Source organism: Struthio camelus, chromosome 6 (assembly GCF_040807025.1).
Source record: "Struthio camelus isolate bStrCam1 chromosome 6, bStrCam1.hap1, whole genome shotgun sequence".
NCBI lineage: Eukaryota > Metazoa > Chordata > Aves > Struthioniformes > Struthionidae > Struthio > Struthio camelus.
In genome coordinates this window covers 19,643,984-19,667,723 of record NC_090947.1, presented here as the reverse complement: position 1 = coordinate 19,667,723, position 23,740 = coordinate 19,643,984, and the positions used below count along the sequence as shown (strand labels likewise).

At 36.7% G+C, this 23,740-nt stretch overlaps 1 protein-coding gene across 1 annotated transcript in view; it reads right to left on the bottom strand.

Annotated features, from left to right (window-relative positions):
* Nucleotides 1-21,120, bottom strand: part of TTN (titin) — a 243,634-nt gene extending 222,514 nt beyond the window's left edge. The window contains 22 exon segments of the mRNA XM_068949560.1: nt 93-337; nt 914-1,144; nt 1,247-1,452; nt 2,136-2,278; nt 3,032-3,244; nt 3,358-3,418; nt 3,737-3,995; nt 4,488-4,553; nt 4,827-5,108; nt 6,205-6,330; nt 6,447-6,722; nt 8,396-8,533; nt 9,006-9,143; nt 9,968-10,105; nt 11,145-11,255; nt 11,750-11,902; nt 12,153-12,441; nt 14,266-14,510; nt 14,601-14,689; nt 15,495-15,782; nt 16,447-16,650; nt 21,030-21,120. Coding sequence (XP_068805661.1) covers nt 93-337; nt 914-1,144; nt 1,247-1,452; nt 2,136-2,278; nt 3,032-3,244; nt 3,358-3,418; nt 3,737-3,995; nt 4,488-4,553; nt 4,827-5,108; nt 6,205-6,330; nt 6,447-6,722; nt 8,396-8,533; nt 9,006-9,143; nt 9,968-10,105; nt 11,145-11,255; nt 11,750-11,902; nt 12,153-12,441; nt 14,266-14,510; nt 14,601-14,689; nt 15,495-15,782; nt 16,447-16,650; nt 21,030-21,120 — 3,992 coding nt within the window.
* Nucleotides 21,121-23,740: the final 2,620 nt, after the last annotated feature.

The following is a 23,740-nucleotide window of genomic DNA, read 5'->3' as shown; positions in this document are numbered from 1 at the left end:
AGCTGTTTAGCTGCTCTGTAATGAGTTTTTGCTGGACAATCTTTATTGCAGCACACTGAAATCTCATAACTTACACGTTACTTTGTACCTACCTATATCTTCTCATAACTTCTGGTGCTGGCATATAACCTGGAGTTGCAGTAGGTGCAACTGGCTCAACATAGAGCTTTGCTGAGCAAATGGCATTTCCTTTCACATTACTGGCAAAGACGGTATAAATTCCTTCATCTTCAGGTAAAACAACAGGTAAACGCAGACTGGCACTGCCATCTTGCAGAACTTCCATGTGGTAGTGCTCGCCATGCCTAATGCGCTTACCATCTTTGTACCACGCAATCTGTATGGAAAGAAACAGTCGAACACGAAGTGAGGTCTCCTAAAGACAAACATCTAGTATTGACCCATGCGTACAACACATGGCTAATTCCCTATTTTTCAGCTGAGGCATCATCAGAGCCTACATTCAGGTGCTAAGATTAATATTTTTACTTGAAATAAGTAAGGCTAAAGTAACATGTTTTGGCAGTAGCCTGAAACATGAGTCTCAATATTCTACAGCTAGAACTACAAATAAAGCCCGTTTTGATGGAGAGCAAGATAATATGGCCAAGATTGCTACTGTGCTCCCAACTTCTGTGTGCTAACCTGGAGACGCTCAAAAGCAAACCCTATTTAACTGTAAAATCTAACCTACTTCTGAACTGGCTAGCCAATCTAACACTGTTGTATTAAGGGACAAAACGAAAATTCAGCTTGATATCTAAACAAAATACTGAATTCCTTTTGAGACTTGCTGTCTTCTACCTATGTAGAATGACTAAGGAGTTTCCCAGGAATTAGCTATTAAGGGAGTTTTCAAGTAGAGCACCAGGGGGATTTTTATATAAATAAATGTCATGCATGTTTGACACACCTTGGGCAATGGATATCCAGTCATCTTGCAATGGAAAGTAACTCCTGTTCCTTCAAAGGTTCTGTAATTCTTTAGTCTTAAATCAAATCCTGCTTCAATAGCTTCAGATTCAGAAATATCAACCATCATCATCTCTCCATCTTCCTCGAGGAGTTCATCTAAGGTGGTCTTAATAATTCTGAGTTCAATTTCCTTGATAAGTCTTTCTTCAAAAGAAGAAATGTGGAATTCCTATACACAAAAGCAGGACCATTATATCTGTGAGTCAGATAACCAAGATTCCAACAGCTTCTGTCATTGTACAAAGCAAGTCTAGAGTTACGGTAGACTTACCTCATCTTCTACAAAAGTTCTGACCACCACTGTATCTTTTGCCATTTTCTTCCTAATTAAGGCTTGTTCTTTTTCATACTCTTTTTCAAAATCACCATATGAAATAGCTGGGGCTACCTCAGCCACTTTAGGTTCCTGTACATATGCAGTCACCTGAGTTTGGTACATCATTTCTTGTTGCGATTTTATGTAGGCCTCATAATCAGCTAAAAATTAAGAACAAGTCAACTTTCATAAGCTTTTGTGGTTTTCACTGGCTTGAATAGAGAAAACAAGTTCAAAGTTATTTTAGCAGTTGTTGTGATTAAAATAGATTCTGTCTGTTTAGCTAATAAGATATGAGCAGTAATAAAATGCAAAGACTGGTGTCCTCAGATGAGCTTTATAAACAGGTGAAAGTTTTACTCTGAAATTTGGATGTTCTAATTCTCAAACTGGAACCACCCCTAGAAAGATTATTTTACAATTTCTCCTTGACAATTCTCTGTCTCTTGACAAACCTTCATGAATTTTTAAAAGGACAATTGAAAAAATGTAAACTAGCTTCTTTTTTGTATTAGAACCACCATGTTAGTTGTTTAACTACCTTTCTCCACTTCCCTCTGTGAACGTCTCATGTTAGGTAGACTGCTATCAGCAACAACAGAGAAAGGCTCCTACAGCTACATATTCTAGCAAAAACTACAAATTCTGCAAGAACCTAATGTCAAATACTCTATTTTCCAGAAACAGAGCCATCAGTAAGGACAGGCATCAGCATCCTCCCTCCTACATTTTCTGTACTGACCGAACTAGATTGTCAAGAATTTGCAGCATAATTTAAAATCTTTCTCCCCTTTTAAAATGAGTTTTAAAATTATTTCTCTCATCCCCTTAATCTACTGTGTACCTTCTTCTAGTAAGGAGACCGTTGCAGAAGCTTCTCCGTGTTTGTTACGAACAATAATAGTGTATTCTCCGGCATCATCGGCGAAAGTCATGGAAATTTCAAGTTTGCATTCCCCGGTTTCTCGCTTGTAACTCACTTTGTATCTATAGACAGCATAAAAGTACAGGCTCTCCATCATTTTGATGAGCAGATTTCTTAGTGAATTTGCTTTTAGGAGTAATTCTGACTAATTATACAACTAAGTAACTTGTGCAAGTCAAAAAAAGAAACTTTTGCAGGGCAATTCTAACTCAATGAATCTGCAGAAAAGCAGAGGGTAAGTAACCGTGCTGCAACTAGAGGACAGGTTTGCTTTCTTTCTACTGCAGCTAATAGAACTGAGATGAAAACAGCAGTATTGAAATATCAGAGATCTAGTTACCACACACAGTAAAATGGTTTATGCTACATGCACACAGCTTATCCTACTGTGGGTGATTACAGCATGATATATTTCAAGAATGCCACAAATGCATGGATATTATTTCTCTGCTAGAAAGTGTGTTACTTTCTATAGACAGCATTTGCATAGACAGAATGCAAACATTGCACAAATAGAACAAAGCACAGGCAAAATTTCTTCCTTTGCTTTTAAAGATCTGTAGCATTTCTTGTTTTATGGTTCTCTGAATATTTATATTTTAAGCTTTTAGCATCCTGCAAAAGTCACATGTCAAGAGCAAGAGATGGTCCTATGATTTTCTCCTCCGAAAAATAAAATTCCATAGAAATCAGTGATGTTATAAGAGGGATGAATTTGACTCAGCATCAACAGCAGAATCAAAGATATGATATTATCAATTAAATATTCTTTAAAAATATGTTTAAATAGTTTTCATGTATGGTATTCAAAGTACCTGTAGCCAGTCGTTAGAGGAACTCCACCTTTTTTCCAGTAGACATGTGGCTTTGGGTTGCCCCCAACTTGGCACTCAAAAATGATGCTCCCACCTTCAATTAATTTATGTACTACAGGTTTTCTTATAAAGAAAGGAGGTATGGCCTCTCCAGATACTTCCTCTGCTGCAACAGAGACATCTTCCATTACAACATCCCTTGTCTCCACATAGCTGAAATAAGATTCCAATGCAGGTGAGTGAGCTGATGTCTGAAGCTATCATAAACAGCACACACAAAACTAATGACCACAGTAGGAGCAGTCTGCTGAGTAAATTAACTTTACCGTTTCTCTTCTGTAACAGCCTTCTCAGAAATGGTTTCTCGAGTCTCAATTTCCTCCGAAACTGCAAGGCAAATACGATACAGTGGATTTTAGAATACTTCAAAAGTGCTTAAGCAGCGAGTTTAGGTAATACAGAGACAGAGAAGGTTAGGTAATAAGTTGGCTGAAAGGGCCAGCACTTGCACTGAGGGAGCTAATTAGGAGTCTGTAAGCCCACAATTGGCCATCTTCTGATATTCGTACAGCCCTATTTCCTAACGGTCCTGGAGAGCAATTCAAGATATGTTTACTGATAAGCAGCTGACAAAGTGTCTAAATTACATTCTAAGTAATATGCAGTTAACAAAATGATAATCTTCTCCGTGATAAATGTACTTGCCCTTCACATGCAAGTGACAAGATGTGCTGACGCTCCCAGCTTTATTGGTGGCAGTGCAGGTAAATCTTCCACTGTCTTCTGCAAAGGCTTCACGAATCACAAGGCGAGCAAGTCCTGCTTTGAAAGTGATCTGGAAGTCCATTGAGCTCTCAATCTTGTAGTCTTCCCTGTACCATGTCACAGTAGGCTGAGGATGACCAGAGATGTTGCACTCCAGAGTGACGGACTCACCTTCAGTCACAGTTTTATTTTTAAGGCCCTGTTAACAAAAAAATAAGGAACATAGTCCGTATATATTTTCACTCCTAAATAGACTTTTTAATAATTAAACCCCTTTTGAATGGAAAATGTAATGCATACTTCAAAAGAGGGTTCTGTTTAGTGTATCTGAGAAAAATAGGTATTTTACAAAGGGAATTATCTGAAACTTGATTTTGGATCTCTGAACACTACTATCATCGACAAGAAAACGAAAAGGGATTTGATCTTTATGCAGATCATGGTGATAAATTGTTTATTCCACTACAGCAAAGATCAGCCTAGTACGTTACATGGTTGCAAACAAATCACCCCCATAACAGAAATTCAAGACAGTTTGCTTCAGTGATCAAGTGTATCGCTTAGTCCAACAAAGAGGTAGAAAGATTAAATAAAGCCAAATTTTCATGATCAAGTTTTCAAATAAAAAAATCGGAATACAAAATACATAAAACTACAGTGTACTTCCCTTATCTGCATTAAAATTACTTACAAAGATTAAGGTCGGTGGAGTAGCAGGGATTTCAGCAGGCACAGGAACTCTTGCAGTTTCTGTTACCTAGGTTGTTCAAAGCACAGTTAATAAATAAAGCCAAGGAAATAAACAGCAGGATTTAGGTAAGACAAGAATTTAGGTAAGCAAAGCTCTTTGCTTGCCATAGGAAAATATTAGATCCTTAGAATTATTTGTATAAATCAACAAAGAGGTAAAAAGTTGGAAGGACGTTGTAAAAGGGGAAAACGAACGAGTGAACAACAAACAAGCTAAGCAATGCTATGGTTTTCAAGATGAAAGTCAGTCAAAGTGATTGAAATTTACTTAATCACATACCTTTGCTTCACCTTCTTTCCGCAGTACCAAGTGTTCCTCCCGCACCACTTCACCTTTAATGCTTACACCCGTCTCTTTTTTCGTCTCAACATCATAGCGGCTTTTATAAGTCTCAGCAGTCTCTCCAAAGGGAAACTGTGGAGGGGTTATTACTGGCTCTGCTTTTATCCTGACTTCGTGTGGCTTTAGCTGAGGTGGTTTCACAGGCTTGGTGATCTTTTGCACAGAAGTCGCTGATAACTCTTTTTCCAGAGTAGCCATGGCAGATCCTGCTATTGAAACCTAGGGAACAGAAGAGAAAATTCACAGTTTTGTCATTCTTCTATTTTCAAAGGAGACATAGTATATTTCTCAAACAGAATGAATATGCACTAGTTGCTTCTTCAGTTACTTATTTGTTGACACTGCAAAAGTGATATATAAAAATGGCTTCTAGTTTCAGCTTATAGTATCAGAATACTGGAAATATAATATCCTTATATTATCTTTGATTTGTCTAATATTTAAATATTGTCTTACTTTTGACTTCAGAATTTGATCTTCAAACGGTCAAGAAGTTCTTAGTGAAACATGCTAAGTGTCCTCCACACCTATTCATGAGGTCTTACCTTTGCAATAAATTATACCACTAATTATATGTCTAACAGTGATTAAAATATCTGAACAGATTACAAACTGTTATTGTAAGCATAATATAATAATGGCTATCCAGAATTTTTTTAATTACAAATATTTAAGGGAAGAATATTTTAGGTAATTTTTGTCATGCTTCATTATGTTTGAAGGAAAAAAAATAGCTCTTTAAAATCCAGATGAAGAGATAAAGTGCTCTTAAATGAGAAAATTAATTAAGTGTGAACATTTAATATTATGCGAAGGAGTCAAATTGAAGAGTGGAAAAAATAACATGAAAAAATGCATGGTGTCATATTATGCAGTCTGGGTATAGTATATTTCAAAAATTAGTTTAGTATGCAGCAAACTGCAAGAAAGAAAGGAGCACTGTTATTAAAGTACTAGTGGAGTGAGGCATATAATAAGCTTAGAGAGAGATACTTCTCTTTAAGAAATGTAAGCTGTATAACAAGTATTTAGGATTTGATTTTATGACATCAAGTACTGAAGCTGCATCCTTAAACAAATAAAAAGCTTGCTTAAAAAAGTAATAATTACAAATCACATTTTAGCATTATGTACATTTGTGTACAGCATTCCTCTTTATTTGTCAAAAGAGGGGACAAAAGCAACCACAGAGAGTATACAACCCTTCTTATTCTCAGGAAAGCATCACACTGGAGTGGGAGGAAGAGCCAAATGGAATGGGTGACCCATTAGTTATTTTAAATGTGCATGCTGTTCTTCTTATACACACTCTTACCTCATAAGTATGATCTGGTTTAGGAACAGCAATTTTGGAGACTGTGAAATGAGGACTTGCTGTGCGGGGTCGCGGGAGTTCCACATGAATTGTTTTCTCAGCCTTGGTTTCTGTGGCTCGTTTAATCTACATGAAGCAATCAAAAGGTTGTTGAGAATGTGAAGCCACTACTCAAATTAAAAATAGAATGTTTCATTGAAACATTGCTTTTGGAAAAGATCACAATGTAAAATGAGTCTAACCTCTGCTGATATATGAACTTCCTTCTTTTCAGCATCTGAAATATGTTTTTCAGGAGGAACATAAACGGTTTTCACTTCTTTAGTGACAACATGACGTTCTGCTGGTGCCTCAGCGATGCGTTCTGTTACAGCACGCTCTTTATAGCCATATTCCAAAGCTGTCTGCTTAACATATGCTTCATCTGCGTGCTCTGGTTCCCAGGGTGATCTAACACGTGCCTGATCAACAGCTGCAACAACTGTAGCTACAGCTTCAGCCCTTTTTCCAGCTTCAATCTACAGAGAACATTGGCAAAATTTGTATAAATGTCCATCACGATATTAAGGGCTTGCACATCTAGCCAATACTTACAAATATAGTGGTTAGTAGGGTATATTCCAGACAAAGAGAGGGTACAATCCATACATACATATGCAAAAATAATGATGTAAACATCAAATGTATTCACCCATAACTACATTTCAGCATCAGTAGATTCAAATATAGACACATTTTTTTCCAAATGCTATCTATAGACATGGAACATACCTATGCACGTATGCCTTAAATATACAAATATCTGTCTGCACATGCACTATTAAATACTTCATTGTCACATTTATAGCTACTTGTCCAATAGTACAGCATGTATTTAAACGTGCACATAATTTTAAAGTTTGTATGCTCCTCAGCTCCACTTAACCATTAGATGCTACTAAAAAACCAAAATGTCTGGCATCTGACTTGAATATATTTAGTCAAGTAAATGTACATAAAAATTTTATCACAAGCATATCTGTAAATTCAGTACTAATCTACTTAAATGATTCCACTAGAGTAGGAAAACTGAGCCTACTAAGAAATGGGAAATAATGCTTTTGTGTCAGGATACTTCTTTTTTTCCTAATAACTGCTGAATAATGTCAGCTTCTACGCTGATCTAAAACTGATCTGGATGTCCTACATAGGAACACCGCAGGTGAATTGTGTGTCTTGTAGGTGCGAAAATACCTAATGGATAATTTAATGCAGATTTTAATATCATTATCACATTCACCTTAAAATAAAATACCTCAGCTAGGTCAAAATGTGATTGCTTGCAGAAGTTTGGTTTTATTATTAAAGTAGACTTTAGGCTACAGGGACTTCTTCTTCAATATTGTTGCCAATTTCAAAAACATTTGCACCACTTTGAATTTGGCCCTCCATTTACACCATCTAACAATTAATTGTAATCTCTCAGCACTGCAGCTCCTCAGAGTGTATTTTACATGCCATGCTCTCTTAATTGTAACTCATAACAGTATTTTTTGGATGTACCATTCTATTTCTAACAAATTAAACACACTCAAAGAAAATAAAGCAGACTATGAGCTACTGTTAGCAACCTTGCTGCTCCTCCAAGCATCCAAGGATGAGAACTCTTGCCTATACTATAACAGAATAGCTTTTCTATTGTGGATTCTAGTGGAACAGAACAGCATCAACAAACATCTGATTGTCTGAAGTAATAAACTGTGCAGAATTGAACTGAAAGTTAAAGTAAGTATTGTACAAAGAACAATACGATTCAAACTCTAATAAAGAGACCTTGTTTGGTGTGACAGCCATAAAATTGCAGGGAATCAGTTTGCAGGAAAAAAAAATTGTAGAGTCAGAAACTTGAGCAAGCAAACGTTACTTGAAAGTCAGTGGTTGGGGGCAGGCTTTCACAAATAAATGTGAATGCACCCTTCAAAGTGGCATTTCCTAAAACGGTGAGACATGAATCTTGATATCACTAGAAACTTAATTGATCACACTGTCTCTGTTTCTGGGCAATGATTCCACTTAACAGCCACATTATCAAGAATAATTTTGAGTGTATACTCAAATTTGAGTGAGTACTCAAGTAGCCCTTGAAAGATGAAGTGTGCAGATAAAATAAGTTGTAACCAGTGCATTTCACATCTGCAACAGCCATATTCACCTGATCACAAGCTAGATGAATTTGTTCTTGCTTGGATGTAATTTCTTCTCTAGTTCTGGACACTGTGAGTGGTGCTTTGGTTTTATCAGTGGCAATTATTTTCGGAACTACAGTAGTTTTCTTAGCTTCCTTTTTAATCTGATTATTATAGCAGAAACAAAAGTTTCAGTTACATATCATCTTGAAAGGTATTTGAACAGTGGGAAAGCATATTGGAATAAAAACAGGGAAGGGGAATTAAGGGTTTAAATCCTTGTGCACTGCAGACACAACAGCTATATTACATGTATAGTGATGAGTACTGTTACACCTTAACGTCTATTGAAATAAAAAGTCATGATTTAAAAACACTAAACTGCATTTTAGGAGATAGAAGTCAAAGGTCAGTCATAAGAGAATTATGGACATCTTATTAATAAAAATAGTTAGAGAAAGATGGAGGTGCAATAATACAGTCTAATTAATAGCAGTTCTAAAAGCTTATAGGTAGAATATATTTTAGAAAAAGTGAGCTGGAAAAGTATAGTTAGTATTTATTGAGGGAAACATAAGGTTTGCAGAGAACAGAGGACAAGAAAACAAATATTACATTTGTAATAGTGCTATTCACCTTTTCATGGGTTATGCTCACTTGTTCTTGTTTTGTAGCAATTCCTTCTTTAGTTTTCGATATTATGATGGGTACTTTAGGTTTATCAGTGGTGATAACTACCTTAGGTACAGAAGGTTTCACATCTTCCTTTCTCATCTATTTTTTATGGTAAAGAAAAATAATAGTAATCAATTATGTCTTTTGTCAGAATTACATGTTTTTTCAGGAAAGTGGGACAAAGTTTGAGAATGTGTATCATGTAGGAGAAAAACATCATGTGTGAAATGGAATAATTACTTTGTGCAGACCAATTTCTATCTTATCTGCATAAAAAGTGCATTCAAAGTCATTAATACATTATCTTAATCTGTGTGTGAATTAAAGAAAAACCTTCCCACCTCTTAGTTAATTGTAATTGATCATTACTGTGTTCTGTAAAAACTGTTCACATAAAAATTAGTATTACTGACTTAATTAATATTTGCTCCCATCAGCCAATGGAACTACCCATAGGCTACTCCAGTTAACAACAGTTCTAGAATAAGGTCTAGCAATCACGCTCAGTCCTTACCCAAATATGAGCTTCAATAAAACAAACTCCACATGTAAATAAGTATTACCCTATCATGAGAATTGACCTTTAAAATTTACCTTCAGAAATCTACCTTCAGATAAAAAGCAACGGTTATTACGTATCAAATGAAATTCTGAGTATCTGAGTAATAAAACCCATAAAGCTCAAAGGACCCATATGAAGGGCAGCTTCACTATGGGACAGGACAGAACTGCTATGAATTCAATAGGACTGAAATGCTGGGCCTATGTCTGGAATAGGTTTGCTTTATGAAATTTTTGCTTTTGGAATCTTCTTTCCATAAAGAAATAGAAGGAAGTTATATAGGGCGTTTGATGAAGAATGAGGTTTTACAAATTTAGTAGGGTAAAACAAAGAGTTAAACATCTAAAACAAATTTATTCACCTTTTCATGAGCAACATGCACTTGCTCATGTCTAGTAGATATTTCTTCTCTAGCTCTTGATACTCTTTCTTGTTCTTTGGTTTTATCTGTAGCAATTATTACCCTGGGCACTGGAGTTTTCTCTGGTTCCTTTCTTACCTGCATGTTTACAAATAAGAAAGTTTACATTATATATTGTTTCAAGTATAATAATATAGAAGTGATTTTCTATGCATTTGGAAAAGAGTATACAAAAGGAGGAAAAGGGAGGAAAAACGTCAAACTCTATGTTTCGAAATCATCTAGTCTGGAATCAGCAATAACAACATAAGTAGCCTTTTTGTATAGTTAATATATATTTAGCAGAAAAATAACATAATATTCCACAAATGTTTGTTTTGCTACTGAAAGCCGTAATAAACAAAATGGAATCACCAGAAAATTGTCCCACATCATAATCTGTTTGAGAAAGTTTATGATTTTAAAAATAAATTTTACGTAAATTTCATTTTGCCAAAACATTCAAATGTAACCTGCACACAAACGTGATCTGTAGTTTCTGCCCAAGTGGATTCCAGTTTCTCAGTACTCTAAAGACAGGCTACGCTTTCTTTCTCATGCATTTCAGTAGGAATACAAATATGACATTTCTTTACCAAAGCTGATCTTCAATTAAATTAATTCATCTGATAAAATGTGCTAAAATAATATGACTTTCAATCACTTGCCAGTATTTTCAAAATTGGTTTAAATGCAGAATCCTCCTTTTTTTGAGCCACTATGTTGCCAAGAAATAAAGCAGCCTACAAATGGCAAGCTTAGAAACAGACATAGAAACAGAAGGAATATTTAAGACATATTTCCTACGTGCCATTTCTTAAAATGACTGAGAACATTATCCGGTAAACCAGCATACAATATGTAAACAATAGATATTTTCTAAATTAATTTTTCACAAGTTTACCTATCACATTCTTAGGTATTAACCATGGAAGTGAATAATAAGAGAAAGACAGTCATCATCAAGGACGGATTAAGAGAATGACAGCAGTATAGACTAGAAGAGTGAACATAGAGAAAAGGAAAAAATAATATAATTGTATGTCTCTAGGCTTGTTCACAGGCTTGTCTTTTTAATGAGGTATTCATTTTATGAACAAAATAGGACATGATAGTCATGGGTAACATCTGTATTCACCTTTTCATGAAGGATGCGCATTTGTTCTTGTGAAGTAGCAACTCCTCTTGTTATTACCATTTGTTCTGTGGCTTTATCAGTGGTAACTACTACTGTTGCCTCCTTTCTCATCTGATTTTCATAGCAACAGATAAAAAAAAAATCAAAGCCTTAAAATTCATTTTAACAAATTGATCATCAAAAGAAAAGAAGGAGGGAAAATAAGGAAGAAACAAAAGTGAAGGAAAAATACTAAGGAGGAGTTATTTTATGTCTAGTGAGGAAAGTATAACCGAGACATTAAGGGTAAAACTCCACCAGCGTGAGAAAAATGTTAGAGAATAACTGACAAGTGAGACTACAGGATCACTTTCATAGAAGGTATTAGAGATCCATCCCTTAGAAACAGTTTAAGAATCATTAGTACAATCCTGCTAAGATGGCAAGTGATGTAATAAACGGCCTACAAGCATTTTTCTATAGTCCAGGGGTTCTGTATGAGTACGCATGCTTTTGTGGTGCACGAGGTAGTATCTTGTTAATTTCTCACAGTGAAACATGCCTTGTTTGCATGTTAGATGAAGAGGAAAAGGGGAAATTATAGAATATCTGTGCTCTACTTCTACCTGCTCCTGAACAGGCTGAACGTGGACTGCAGTCATTGCTGTCCTTTTAGCAGTTTGCTCTACAACACTTGGAGCTGGTTCTCTCACCATGGCTTGATCAACAGCAGCAACAACCGTAGCAACAGCTGCTGTTTTTTCACTGTCCTTTCTTACCTATATTAGTCACACCAAAAGACATTTTTTTCATGTTTTACATACCTCCAGAACAAGCACAAATCACATACATAGACAGAATGCTGGAGTCAGAGAAGCGTTCAAACATTTCCACCAGAACTCTCACAACAGCAGTTACACACAAGTTTTTATACACAGTCTCTCAGATTACATTTAGCAGAACTATTCAGCAGTGGTGAGTCCACACACCCTAAGCAAAACCAATGTTCTTTCCAAAAACAGACTTTACCTCTCTAGCACCAGCTGCAACCTCAGCAGCGGCGGCACCGCTAATGGCAACTTGCTCTTGGACCCCATATCTCCCCTCCCATCTTTCTTCAGTTCTTATTTGGGTAGCACTCGTAGATACTCTGGTTTCTTTCATCTGGGCTTCAGTGGTTGCAGTATAACCTTCCTGCCTCCAAGGAGGAAGAACTTCAGCCCCAGTTGTTGTCACTATCTGTGTTTTACGGATTGGAGATGGAGATTTCACTGGTCTAATAGGTGAGGTGGAGATTCTGCCAGCAGGAGAAACTGACCTAATGAAAAAATATACCATTAATATAATTAATGCAATATCATACAATGAAAACTACATAAACAACTTCAGCCAGAACTGGAATTCACTCTTGTTTTAAGGCACTTTCAGTATTTTGTAGGTTTTTTTTTTTTTTTTAAGAAAGGTCCTTGTTCCTCCAGTTTTAATTTTTTGAAGACTTCTACTTGAAAATTAGGACTTATCTGTTTTTAGTATTATGCCTAATTTGCATTTTTGTCTTATTCATAACTCTAACACACCATTTTAGTAGCCTAAGCAGATTTCCAAGGAGAAATAGGGTCAAATGTCAAAGTGTACATTTAAAATATAAAAATACTTCGTTAATCTCCAGGTGCTCTGTGTTCATTCTCCTAATGGGAACAATATAAAAGGCTTACATGTTAGGGGTATTACCTATTATATTTGTGGTGTAGTCTCTGTAGAGAGACAAAATTATTCCAGGCACCACTCTGTAAAAAATGTCATGTGGCAGCCACCTAGCAACAACACAACTAGATCTACTCCTGTACTAGACCTCATTTCAATGTGCCATCCATGCACCTGTTCAGAGTCCAAGCAAGCTTCATTGTCAGGGCCTAAATTCTTTCCCATACTTTCATTTACAAATCTCAGCCACACTAATTGGTAGTCACTTAGGAAGTGCTGAAGAAACAAGATTCTAAACCTCGATATTCCAAAAGTTTAATCGCAGTGGTATCAAATGGTTATAAAACACTTTTTGAAAATGCTGTAGTAGTCTTTCTTAGATTTTCTTGAAGAGGAATTATTTGCTGCATTTCTCAGATACCATTGAAAAATGCTGAACTACTACAGCAGTAGGGGGCAGTAGCATCATACATTAAATTTCAAATTTATTTTCTGAAGTAATGTAGGTCTAAAAGTGGTTTGAGTAGCCATGGAGTACAGAACTTTTAGTTCCCCATGTCCTCGAGATGGCACTATTGTATTGGTCTTTCATCTAGGTGGTTTGTAAATTATTGCTAGCTACTGTCAATATGTTTCTTTTGGTCCTTGCAAATTAATCTCAATGGGGTAGAATTCACCAGCACGCCGAGCACCGTCAATTTAAGTGGGGTTCTGCCGAGCGCTCAGTTCGGAGAGGCCTTGCTTCCCCGACGCTGGTGCTTGGAATGCTGAGGCAGCAGAACTTTGAAATCAATTATCCCTTTGCCCCCCTCTCAGCACAGACCTATTGGTATCTCCCCACACCGCAGCCATGAATCCTGCACTTCAGATCCCTTGCTTACCTTCCTGAGACCCTCTGCATGGCAGAGCTAAACCTCAATTTCCCAAAATCAACTTTACTCTGTCTATCTTCAAAACTTTACTTCTGCAGTCCATACCAGCATGTTCATGGCGAACATATGTTCACCATCTTTTATACTGAGCCTTCCATTCTGTTTGACACTCAGAGTGTCTTTGTTCTTTTCTCTGTTCATACAAAATAATTATCAAGGGCCAACTGCTCTGTTGTTTTCTTTCTAACTTTTATCATGAACCTGGAGCTTCAAGGACTACCTTGTCAGCTGTATATGGAGCAATCAAACAGTCAGACTACATAGAAATGCATATTACCTAAAGGATTTTGTTCCATACAGGATGGAAAACTTACAGAGAAGGCAAACACATCTCTTATAACAGTGACAAGTATAGCAGATCATAACTCAGAGTCAGAACAAACTCACAGTCAGTATTAAGTCAGTGCATTCCTCCATTTTATACTATGCTCTCACTCTACAGCATTACTGCTATACATGGAAGTGATTCAAAAAGCAATATTATTTGAAAGATTAATGAGTTTTACCTTACTGGCGAGGGTGTTGGTGCTCTAACATGTCTTACAGGTGATGGTGATTGTCTCACAGGTGATGGTGATTGCTGTCGTGCCATTTGTGCTTTTGCAGCAATTATTGGTGGGGTTGGGGATTTTGATGTAGGTCTAGGAGGCATTCGTGGAGGTGCTTTGTGTGGGAGCTGTTGCGCTGTTGCACCTTCTACGACCATTTCAACACTTGTAAGTGATCTGGCATCAAAGTGGGCTTCAATCTTCTACAATGAAATCAAGAAAATAAGTCTGACATACTGTAGAAGTAATCATCCATATTTAAGTCTTACCTCCTTCAGTTTTGAAAAATATACCTTTTCAATTCTAGCTTGTCTAGTTTGTGAAATCTGAGCAGTCGAAATAATTGTCTTAGTCTTTTTAGCAGGAACGGCTTCTTCCTCGCCTTTTGGAAGAGAAAACACGATCAGGAGAATTGCATATAGCAATAAACAATATGCAGTTTCAAAGAGAAATAAATGGTCAAATCCAGTTATATGCAAGCATATATTAAAAAAACAGAGAAAGAATTAAGTAGCCATCTGTTTTCCTGGGTTATCTACAGACAGATAATTGTGAAAGCAGTTGAAATAAGATCTGTCTTTTTGTGTTACTATGTCAGAAAAAAATATGAAAACCACATTCATTATAGATGCTTCAGAATTACTCCTGGATGACAAATGACTACATATTCAGTCTGCAAGTCTGACTGCAGGGAAATCTAGGCAAGGCTGCTTTGCATAAGAATAATTCACTGCTACAATTCTCCTCCATCTAAGAACTGTCTTCGTCCTTACTGGGCTCACTTATAAGACCATATGCAGCCACGGAATCTAATACATCTATTCCATCAAATATAACTTTCAACTTACAACTAAGCTGCTAGCTTACAACATCTGTAAGCTAGCAGCTTATAAACATAACTGTCAGAAATCTACAGGACAAAATCAGAACAGCTGACAATATCCCACACTTTTTTGTGTCTTCTTTATCCTTGGTTCAAAGACGACCTAATTTGGAGAAAGGTTCCCAGACAAAATATCTTTGGTAAATTTTAACTGAGAGGCAATTTTTACAGTAAATTAATAATTCTCTAAAAATGAGTTAAAAATGAACTTACTGATAAAACACTGATTGTAGTGGTGCATATCGTACCATTACAACAATATATGATTTCTTATTTTCATGGCTTACAACTTCAGCTGCATTACCTTGAATCAGCAATTCAGCTGTTGAAGTAGCACGTCCCACGTTATTTGTAGCATTTACTGAATAGGTCCCGGAGTCTTCAGGATAAGCTTCTGCAATTATTAAGCTATAAAGGTCTCCTTCTTGTGAAATTTGAAAATCGGGGGAGCTTTGGATTTCTACTCCATCCCGATAAAACTTCACCACAGGTGTAGGGATTCCAGTCACTCTCACATCAAGTCGAACTTGACTTCCCTGTCTTGCAGTCATGCTCTGTAGTCGTTGTGAGAAGTTTGGTGGTGCTGTTCCAGCTGCAGTTTCATTGAAAAAATAAGTAAAAAATAATTACTGCAGTTTAAAAGAAAACTGTAAGGGCTAAATATTTTCATTACTACAAGTGAGCAAAGTCTGTTTTTCCCTTATGTGCTACTGACAGGTGAATACTACCTTCTCAAACATTCCAAGCACTAAGAGTTGATTTTGCTCAAGCACAGACACCCTTAATTTTTTTCATGTGTGTAAAATTTCCAAGTTCATGACTACGTAAGTTTCCAGGATTAGAGATACATTGATTATAACTACGGGTGGGTATGGCTTTGTAAGTGTGTCCGGCTCCTTAAGTCATTCCACTAAATGTTGTAAGGACTCCATACTGCAAAACTTTATGCTTACATGAGCAGTTCAGCTGTAGCCAGTGTTAAGAAAAGATTACTTGAGTAGAAGTATACAGGGTTAGGTGACAAGTTTGTAATCATGATTAATGTTTATTAGACAGGGTTTAAGGTGTGAAGGGCTCTATTGAAAACTACTAGTGAGGATATATGCTGAACTCCGGACTGCTATAGGAAAAGGAATATTCTTTGCTGATCCTGTGCTCTAAATCCAAATTTTTTAGGTATTTTTGACATTTTTACTATTGCTCCCTTTCTCATCACTGGTAGCAGAGTGAAGTGGCATTCTTTAGCTGCATGATACCTGTGACAAGTAGCTCAGCAGTACTAGTTGCTTGCCCAGATCCATTGGTGGCTTGTACGGTGTACCTTCCACTGTTTGCTTCTGTCACGGTGGGGATCACCAGTTTAGCGCGGCCATCACTAAACGAGATCTGCACACCGGGCAGAGTTGCAGTAGAAAGAACCTGGCCATCCCGATACCAGCTCACCTCAGGAACTGGGAAACCTAAAGAAAAAAGACGACAGAGAAGTTGCACACACTGCATATCCAAAATTACCATAATACTTGCTCATGTATATACAGTTACTTTTAGTGCCATTGGGGTGCGATGGCATTGGCACAGATCTATGATTACACTTGCAGTGACACAGTGGTAAAGGAATTTCCCTTTAGAGAGGTCTTTAAAATACAGAGGGCAATAGGACAAGGGCACAGGCTATTGCATTTACAAAAACACCTGAGTGGACAGTGTTGACAGTCCTGTTGAGGAATAATAGTTCACCATATCTGAAAATTAGGAGAGGCATAAATCAATGCACACAAGGATTTGAGGGCTGGGTTTTTTTGTTTTTGTTTTCTTTTTTTGCTAGTATCTAAATAATACTGCTTACTCCTGACAAAAATTATCCAGTCCAATAGTTTGAAGACAAAGAAAAAATCAGAACCTCCAAACAAGTTAAATAGTTGTGCTAACAATAAATGATTTTAGGAAATAAAGTGACAGGAAAGGTGACCCTTGTAGACATTAATATCAAGGGTTATTAATGGAGTTTTTTGGTTTCTTTTTTTCTGGAGTGATTACTCCTTGACTTTGGTGGAAAGCAGTCAGCTGGAATCAGCTGATCTTTTGTTGTTCAAATATATTATTCTTCTGGAGTCAGGGCCATTAGCAAGGCTCCATTAGTCAAAAAGGTTCCACCTATATCCACATTTGTTTTTTGAGCTTCAAATGATGATTTTAGATTCCTAATGGAAATTCTTTTCCCAATGTTTTACTCAGCCGACTCTACCGAGCAAGTGAAATCTTTCTGACAAACAGGTAGTGGTCTTATACGAGACACACAAATAGGGAGAAGTAGTAAGTTAAGCGGACAGTTCCAGCCCAAGTGGCTTCTGTGATCCTAGAATAGCATTTCTCTGAGATGAAAATACTTGGAAATATGTACTTACTTCATGGACTTCCCCATGCAAATTGAATCACCAATCTCACTGCAAAGAGGCTGAGTGCGATCTGAGACTGCGCTTACTAGAGCTGCTCTAATTTTCCAGATTCCACTCTCTGTGGTTTGGAAGAGGACAACAGAAATCTGCTTCCTTTATAGAGTATCCCTTATGAATGCATTTATTTATCTGGGTTATGCATGTGCCATGATTATGGCTGTGAGAGAATAAAATGAAAAAGAGGCTGAGATACATAGATAGAAGCTTTTATTGGATGTGTGCAATCACACTAGACTTAATTAGGAAAGCTATGAATTCTACTCATAGCTGAAAAACTCTTTTTATATATATACAAAATATAAATACACACACACTGAAAGAGAGAATGTGGACAGTTTTCAGAAAGGGAAATCAGAAGGGAAAAACATATTTAAGCACCGTTAATTTCACAGATGGAAGTTATCAAATAGCCCTGATGGGGTTTGACATAGTTCAATTTTGTGCAAACCCTACAACACATCTTGGGCTTTATTTTGATAAGCAGATATCCAGCAGCTCTCACTGATTTCACCCAGAGCTATGTGTGTTCAGTATTTGTACAAGTCAGTTTCAAAGCGTCTTAAATTAGGCAAGCTGAAATTATATCATCAGCAGTGACTTTCTTGAAACATTGCCACAATTTTTAATTTTCTTAGTGCAGCACCATATGATGATTAGCCAACATAGGCATTTGTGTGGTAGGTTGAACAAAGCCTACATTTTAAAAAATGAAGGTTATTTTCGTGTTCCAAACTGGCATGTTCAACAGACGAAATGTTAGAAGCCATTTTTGAAAATCTGAGTCCAAATGCTTGAGTAAAAGAAACCCCAAATTAAAAATTTAATCGCATTCTGTTAGTCCCACACCACAGAGCTAGGGACTAAAAATAAGGTCTACCTTAAAATATAGCTATTTTTGCCTGAACTATGTGGAGTAGGGGCTCACTATTATATTTGGCACTATTATATGTGCCAAATTACATTATTACTTGAATAGTTACTACTAGGACATTCCTCTTTTCCATTTCAAAATTGTCCTTGAGTTTTTTGAGCTTTATTGTCAAACAGAAGAAAATGAACCTGAAGTCTCTTAATTTCGCTGCTTAAGTTGTGGCATTCCATGAGATTATTGTCCTGACAATGATGTGACAGGAACTGCCCATCTATGTACAATCTATATACTGCTTTCAACAATATGCAGAGTGTAAAGGCTGTCTTGCATTCTGTAATACATGAAAACATATGTATAAGCTAGTTTCTTTATGAATTAATTCAATTCTTGGAGAGTGCTGTGGAGTACGTTTACATGGATGAGATGGGTGAGAACAGGCGCAGCTCTAATGCCAGCAGCACTGCAGATCTCCTTGACGGAGACATGTTGTCTCACACTCCCCTCAGCCACTGCTCCACCAGTAGGGCCATCCCTATAATCATGTCCCAGGTGCTTTGGCATTACTGTGCTTGAACCACGGGTTGTGGGCCTGTGCTTTCTGAGTGCAGGCAGAGATACTGGGTACTTTTATCAGATATTAAGCCTTTGTCATGCGGCACTTAATGTACTGTCTGGTGCAATGGTATAATTCATGTGTTCTAGTGTTACAGACTGCAAAATTGCATCTCACGTGGTTGCTAAGCTCTTCTTGGTACTCTTAGATTAACTGGGCTCTTCAGATTCGATCTGCAGCTCTGCATTAATAGTTGACTTGTATATAAAAGAGCAGTGTTATCAGAGATAAACAAAGTCTGAATTTAAAATTCATAATTCATGACAGACAGAAAGGATAGACTATATAGAATAAATAAAACTGTGTAGTCTGTAACTTATGCAATCAATTCAGGAGGTAAATCATTCATAGTTTTTTTATGCATTAGAAAAACTAAATACCAAGTCACTGCCAGATCTTTTGATCTTGGTGAGTGGTTTTGGGCCAGGAGAGTTATTCCAGAATCCCACAATGTGGAAAAAAAATAGCAGGAGATTGCTTCATGTAAAATTTGAGGCTAAAATAAAAATATGGTACATGCAGTTAGAAAAACTGCTGCATCTCCTCTTAGATGTAAGAAATCAAGTTCTCCTCCCACGTACTCCATCATATCACACAAACAAAAATAGCTGAAATCACATATTCAGCCATAATGGTAACATCCCAACCGGTTCTGATGATACATTTATCTATTTCTTTTTAATGATCAGTGGATTTATTTGAAAGAAAATTTTCACACAAAACATATTGACAGAGAAGAAAGGCCAGGATAGTTAACAGAAGACTAAAGGACCAAATAGCAAAATATGGCGTGAAATAATATCATGGATGTAGGCCATAGAAATGGAGGTATTCAAACATCCTGTATGCACCACTGCTAGCCAAAGGGTCCAAGTGATCAACCGCAGCGGACCATAGATGTCAGAGAGCATTACACTTGGATAAACCTTACGCTTGCACCTGTCATGGAGCATCTGTGTAGCTACAGACTGAGGAGAGTGTTTTATGGTATGTGGGTCATCATATTGCTAATGCCTGTAAGACAACATAAATCCCTGAGCAGGAACATGTGTCATTTCTTCTTAGGCACTGCCAATGTCAGAGGAACTCTCAGAACAGGGTGGTGTTGGTTTTTCTGGCAAGTTATCTCAGGTTTTGCCTGGAGTTTTGCACATTCTAGCATTGACTTATTAAATATTTTCACTGTGCGATAATGGGCAAAATGATGCTTTCTTTTAAATGTGTTGCATTTTTAAATTGCATCAACTTAGTTATATTAATCCAGCCCTGTACTCTCATCAATGCAAACTAGGGGTTGCTACTGTCTGCAGTAGTCACATGGATCTAGATTTTTTTTCTTTTAACCCCCTGTCAGAACCCTGAAATTAAGTAAAGTTAAGGGGATTGCAGAGAAGGCAGAAACTCAAAATAATGGCTAGCACAGGGTCAATGAAGAACTGGCATATGCCATCCCTTTTGCACCCTAACTCCTCATTCTGTCTTATTATCACCTAAAGAAAATTACTGTCTGTGCACCCGAGGGTCTGTCATTAGTACAGTAAGCATTTTTATGCCCATTCCTTTTTTTCTGTTATTTTCTTTCAATTCTGATGATTCTAACATATATGAGAACATACGTTGTCACCAGCTTCACTGGCAGGATGATTGGCTATTGCCGGGGAACCTCTATAGCTTTATGCAGCTTTATGCAGCGTGTTTGTGGAAATCTGACAGCACCTCACAATGCTGATCAGTACTGTCTGATGTGTATGTGTTCACATATCAACAGTGATCTTTAGATTTAGATTAGATCTAAATCCATTTGGATTATGGTCTATCAAAGTGTTTTTGTGTGTTTTACACAGCATAAAAGTCAACAGAAAAAAAAAACAATCTTACAAGAATAGGTCAAAGCCTTACCACTAATATGAGCCTCAAAGGTTGCGGCACTACCCTCCAGTGCCACAACACTTTGTAATGGCTGCGTAAATGTTGGTGCTTTTGTCGTCATCTTTACAGGCACTCTGAAAGCAACAAAAACATAATTAGATATCAATGGTCAAATTCTTTAAAATGGTTACAATACACACATCTTTCTCAGTAGACTTTAGGAGTATTTGTAATTACTCCTAATAATTTAGTCTTAGTTTTAAATCACATTGGCCTGGTGAGATGTGAAGAACACAGGTTTTGACCAAGTTGTGTAACAGCTTACTCTCTTAAACCACTGAGCTGAATGCAAAACTGTTAAATTTAGTGAAGCTTTGATTTGGCATCACAAGTATGCAGCAGGAGATGCAGTTCTGCTGATGATATTCTCCCTGACTCACTGCATGACCTTGTGCAGGTCATCCAGCCTCTATAATTTCTCCATTAATCCCCTTTGCCTAAAGAGAAAATAATCTCCACATAAAAGTTCATTGGAATGAATTGAAAATGTTTTGTTAGTATAAAACATTTGCAGCATTCAATGGGACAGCAACTAGGTCATTAAGTAGCAAATTAAATGAAATGTGAAAGTCTACAATCTATTTAGCCTTCAATAATTAAAAAAAAATGCTGGGAAGCTTCCTTTTAAAGGCAATCTGTAAGCAGTGAATTTTACACATACGCACAGTGCATTAAAGATGCAGATAAGATTCAATTATTTCTTAGAGAGTGTCTCAGTGGAATTTTGATTATGAAGAGACAGCCATCTTCGAAATGTGAGCTAGGGTATAAGGTAGCCACTGACACTGATGGCTTGAACAACTGCAGGTCCATGTGAAATCGGAAAGAAAAATAGTTTGCCTTCTTTTCCTATGAAATGAGATCCTACTTTGAAAGAGCACACTGCAAATAGAAAAGCTTCTATATTAGAACTATTTTATATTTTGCTTGAGCATATTTACTTACTGATGTTCAATTTAAATGAATGCACTTGAAGGTTATTAAAATTTAGGTAGCATCTCCTTAATAGTGTCGTACACCTTTTAAATTGAAGTTATAATTTTTTTCATTAAAAATAAATTCCCCTGTCAGTGTATCATGTCCTTCCGAATAAGGATTAACCTCATAATCTTTTCAAATCAACCTCACTCCCACATTTCTTCTTGTTTACTTTGGCTTTTGTGTCTGATTTTGTGACGGTCCTAGACCTAACTAAATTAATGAGAAGATGAAGTTTCTTTCACTGTGAGCCAAATTTATGCTACCTTTAAATGGGGTGAAAATTATTCATGACATGAGTTCTCTCATTGAAATCGGTGTCTGGAATCTATATGTAAAAAGTGACTAAAGGGAGAACCGAATATTGTATTGGGGTTTTGAGCTGCTTTTTATTGCCTTTACTGGTTATCTGGATACTTGTTCCAGCTTGACAGAGATATAGACTTTTATCAAATTTTTCAGCTTTCAAGGTAGAAAAAATGTGCCCAAGTTAGAGAGAAATGACCAATATTTCATCACAACACAATACTTGTTTTCTGAAAGGAAGATGAAGACAAACATCTGTCACATATAATTCACCAAGATCTACCTCAGTTATAAATGAATGTTTTGAAGATCAGCTAAAATATACAGAAATAATCTTGTAATGTAAATAAATATTATGAAAATTCATGCAATTTCCGCACCCTCAAATACATTGGAAATCATTTAATTAGGTATAATTGTCACTGAGTTAAGGAAAAGTTTACATATCTCATTGTCCAGGCAAATTTCCACGATGAAGAACTGATCTTACAAGGCTTTTTGAATAATTAGGATTAAAAGGTATGCATCTGAAATGTCATGTTCTAAAAATAACCTTCCCAGCTATGAATGACAGCAGACAAGTGTTCCAGAGCTGCCATGTAATTGATACCTTAGCAGTTGATTCCCTTAAAAAGTCATCAGTGCTTAGCTGATACCATATGCATTTTATCAGAGCTATTCTTGGAGCTTCTCAGTTTATCTCTCAGTAGCATAACCTTGAACACTCCCAAAAGAAAGAAGTTTTAAAGTTAAGCAGACATTTTCACGCACTTTTTAAATCTCAACTTAAATAGTTTTTAACAGTAGACGTCCCGGAAAAAAATTTTACTCAGTGTTATCAAAACTTACCCCCTGAAATTTAAGACATCGGTCTTGCTAGAGAATTTAAATGCTCCATGTCTATACTCTGACCCGTATATCCCATGCATGCACATTTATATATAAGCTCACATGAAGATCATTAATGACTGACAAAATACTTAACGCTAGCAAAAACATGCTACTAACCTGATCTCTCAAAGTGCCTGTAAGAGTGGGCTAAGCCCAACGAAAGCTTCTTAAACGACGTCCTTATCCAGAGTAAGATTTTTTTAGACAATCCCAGCATGAGAATTGTAGAGCCTCTAACCATAAAAACAAAACTACACCGTTTTGACAGTGTAGTTTTGTTTTTTTGCAATCCCTACACCCGAGGCGAGGCGGGGAATGCACGACTGCTCAGAAGTGCTAACATAGTTGTTTTACTTTATATACCCCAGCTCCGCTGACAGGTCTGCATCGTCATGTCAGAGCCAATTCTGATTGGTTTCCTGAAAGAAAGTATCTTGGGAGAGGGGATCCACTCTGTGTAATAATACACCACTTGTTGGTTTGATTGACAATACTAATTTTGGAAG